Source organism: Dreissena polymorpha, chromosome 4, assembly GCF_020536995.1.
Source record: "Dreissena polymorpha isolate Duluth1 chromosome 4, UMN_Dpol_1.0, whole genome shotgun sequence".
Classification (NCBI taxonomy): Eukaryota; Metazoa; Mollusca; class Bivalvia; order Myida; family Dreissenidae; genus Dreissena; species Dreissena polymorpha.
In genome coordinates this window covers 13,873,213-13,877,344 of record NC_068358.1, presented here as the reverse complement: position 1 = coordinate 13,877,344, position 4,132 = coordinate 13,873,213, and the positions used below count along the sequence as shown (strand labels likewise).

Sequence of the window (4,132 nt, the reverse complement as noted above, 5' to 3'; positions counted from 1 at the left end):
CCTAGTAAAACTTTTACAGATTGTATCATAATAGTTTGAGAAGTATTCGTGTTACATGATGTATTTCCTTAGTAGGCAGTGAAGCGGCACTTTATTTTTTGTTTATAGTTCGGGCTGCACAATTATTTTTCTTACAACATTGGTAACAAATAACACTGATACAATATTACTTATGCATTTGAAGAAATGCACAACATTTGACGATGATTCGCAATTTTTATATGGTTTAATGCTTATTTTTTTATTCTTTACTTATTGCTGGTATAAATTTAACTCACCCTTTTTGGCGATTTTGTATTATAAAAGCACTGACATTTCAATGGATATTTTTAATATAGAGACTGGCATAGTAAAAATTGAAGACAGGAAAATCATTTGAAAGCGCCTATTTGACATTTTAAAGCAGACACCAGCATGAACTGTGGCATATTTACTCATATTTACGAAAAAGTACTTAGCCACTACACTACTGGTTAAGTAAGAGTACTAGGTGTAGTCAGTGTGATGAAAGTTCTGTATGATTGTTATATTATTAAATGTCATACCAAGAATGTATACGCCTCCTGCTCTTAATCCCTTGATGGTTACGAAGGTAAAATTGCCAACGAAATCCATGATACGATGACACGATAAAGTTTGTGGCTTTAAGTGATCATGTTGATCGCAACTAGTTTTTTTTCGCCATGGGAATGCGCCCTTAGCGACGTTGAAACTGTATATAGTATACATGCATAGGCGCGTGCATATGGTTTTCCTTTGCTATACGTTATATGCATAAAAATATTGTTTTCATATACTATCCGTCCGAGCATGCACTCAATTAGAAGAATGAAATAAGGTACATGTTTAACAGTAAATGAAACACCATATATCTCTTTAAAATGTTTGATGAATTGACATGTTTATGCAGTGAATAAACTAGTAGATACACCTTGGAAATACAGAACAAATTATGTTCATTTTGAACCGATTATACTGCAATAATGTATTGTTATCAAGAGTGTCATAATTATTGAAAAACATCTTTAAGCCGCTCTCTGATTTAAACTTTTGTAAAAAAAGAGCAACACGACATTATATAAAAGTAAGCTTAACGTCATTATATTACACACATACGATACAATAAACGAAACCAGTTTTGAACATTTGGCTTATAACTTAAATACACACAAACTTCACACTAATTCTTTTTAAGATTTGTCGAAAAATATTTAATTCCATATATTAAGACAAACAGGGTAACATTCATTAAACAATCAATAAATATTGTAGTATAAACACAGACGCTGACAAATAGCCTGTGCATTACAAACGAAGAGGGATTAGATATGAACCATATTGATCAATAAAGTTACCTCTAACTTTTTATAATTGACTGTCTAAAACATTTCTTTAAAATAACATTATTGTTGTTAACACGTTTAGTCACAAGTTTACATAGTCCAATTTTAAGTAATCTTGCTTTTTTTGGATAAATTAACCATGAACTATAGTTTGAATAATAAAGTGGTACGATGGTGTCCCTAAATGACAATATAAACGCATTTCAAAAGATGTGTTCAACTTGTCATTAACATCAAGAACTTGATGCACAGGTAAAACTTCTTCTTACTTGATTTTAAATGAAGTGATTTCTTCTTTCAATTTCAAAATGTAGGAATTTAGCCGATCACGTTCGGCGATAACTTGTTCTAGCCTGGAAATTACAAAGCATATCATGTGACCATCGACATTATATCGTAACAATGGAATCAATGAAGACAGTGCATAGTACAGAACTAGTACTTACTGACTTGTAAGTCTGGTGTTTTCTTCTTTCATCCGCTTATTATCCACAGTACGTGATTCTATTTCAGCTTGTAGACTACAAATGTGAAATTATTTATGATTATTAGGACCTCTTATACTTTCTACATTCTAATTGTGTTGTCTATTATTAAAGAAAATGCAATTCTAATATTCGCAATAGAAATCACGACAAATGAATTGCAAAGTGAAACAAACGTAATTAAAGTACTACACTCTTACCACATTTTAGCATTTAACATATAACATTTTAACACTCACTTTTACAGAGCCAGATGTTTCGATGGTATATTAAATTGCTTATAAGATAAATGCCCTGTGATAAAGCAGTTTGTTGTAAAACCAGCTCTTGTTTTCAGCATAAAAGGGATTCCAATTTACGGTCAACATAAAAATGCGTGGTACTTAAACATGGTAAAATGGCGCCCACTTAAGTAGTACTTAGCAAATTATTCTTCTAAACATTATTACCTTTATAACATTAATCATACTCATCCTCAAAATAATTATTATCAGCGTTAGCATGTATGTAACTTGACACAGAAACGACTTTGTGTGACAGACATGTTTACAGTATACTATGGCAAGCGAAGTGCAGTGAACATTATTGTCTTAAACCACGGCTTAACAGTTTACTATATAGTTAAGAGACTTTGAACCCGTTCAGAACTTAAACCAGTTTTCGAAAGATCATGGTACGTTAATATTGTTTTTAAAAAGAACATAGGAAAAGTATTGCTATAGTATTTATGTCGTCTCTAAACTTATAAATGGAAGTGGTAATACTTCAAAAAATTGTCGAAGATCAACGCAAACGTTTGTAATGCAATCTAAATGGCATTGAGGATGAATATGGATATGTTCTTTATGCCATTTTTATGCTGATGTTAAATTTACGAGAAAAGTCATATTTATTTGAAATACAAAAATATTTGTTTACACAGAAAACAACTAAAGAACACAGTAATCATGGTTGCATTTATTTTTAAACTACGTTTTACATTATGTGGCTACTATGTATTAACCTCATCCATGTGACATTTTCACGAAACATGTCTATTCAAATGTATATGTCTACGTAATAATATATATAGAAAGTGCTTATTTCAAACGCATGTTGTAATTGAATATGCAGGTTAATGACTATGAGCTCTATATGCTGATGTCAAAAAATAAATTGTTCTGTTATGTTCTGTTCTACATAATCATACTTCGCATTGATAAAAGTTATCATATTGTCGTGTACCGTACGGAATGATAACTTAAGCTAGTCATATTGAGATTCGGATCGACTGTTAAACAAGCAAACACATGTGCAATAATATCAGGACACCTACTCAGACGTGAACCGCGTTAATTCTTCTAGATATGTTGCAAGTTCGGCTCCGTTTGTAATAGCATGTAGTCTGAAGTTAAGAATTTTAACATGATAAGTAGTTGCAGGTATGTGAATACTTCAAGATAGTTTCATTGCACAAAAGTATACGTAATAAGAATGAGCGGTTATGACTATATGATATTGTTAAGAATAATAGTTTAAAATAAATCCGAGTAACTATTGTTCGGTAAGCATAACTTAAAAATCAAAAGCTTATTCTCAGTCCATTGTTTAAATAAATTTACCTTTCCGTGAATTTGAAAGACGACCATTTAGCTCTAAAAGTAAAGAAAATACATACATAATATTCATCTATACAATCACTGAGTGTACCAAAGGACAATCTGGAATTTGTTACTTAACGTCTGGCTCATCACATATAAAGAACAGTATACAATAAATACAATATCACATTAGGTATCTAAGTATCATGCTCACTTAAATCAGAATATGACTTTTTAATGCCGATTTCAATATGAATTAAATCCGAACGTGAAATATGAAAAAATGTAAGTGTTGTTTTTCCCCGCGTCCACATTTTCAATTATATTATTTTGCTTATGCGGATGCATTAATATTTTGTCGATAGAGTTATCCCATATTATTAGCATGGAATAGAACATATACTTACACTCCTTCCTCTTCCTGAGATCTGTTTTGGTTCCCATGTCTGCCAATACTTCCATTACCCATTTTGATATGCTGAAGTAAAGTGTATCCAATAGATATCAAGGGTGCTTTATAGACTTCACATCTGTATTTGAATGTATAGATGCAATCAAGATGGAATACTTAAGGTACTTTTAGTTATTCTAATTTTAAAATGGCGACGTATGGATTTATTTACGTACTGATCAGATCTTGTAGACACCCTGATTAAGAAACAATTCGTGTACGTTATAGTTTGTTGTCGAATAACCCACGACCGGAAGTTTATATGCGTTGGGA

At 31.5% G+C, this 4,132-nt stretch overlaps 1 protein-coding gene across 2 annotated transcripts; it reads right to left on the bottom strand.

The window, feature by feature from the left end:
- Positions 1-314: 314 nt before the first annotated feature.
- On the bottom strand, positions 315-3,930 carry LOC127878142 (uncharacterized). Of its 2 annotated transcripts, XM_052424577.1 has the most exons (5): positions 3,816-3,930; positions 3,430-3,462; positions 3,144-3,212; positions 1,790-1,864; positions 315-1,696 (listed from the first exon to the last, which is right to left on the bottom strand). In XM_052424577.1, the coding sequence occupies exons 1-5, from the start codon at positions 3,875-3,877 to the stop codon at positions 1,609-1,611; spliced, it is 327 nt and encodes a 108-aa protein (XP_052280537.1). In that variant the 5' UTR covers positions 3,878-3,930; the 3' UTR covers positions 315-1,608. The 2 variants fall into 2 exon arrangements, with proteins under 2 accessions (XP_052280537.1, XP_052280538.1); XM_052424578.1 differs by lacking the exon at positions 3,144-3,212.
- Positions 3,931-4,132: the final 202 nt, after the last annotated feature.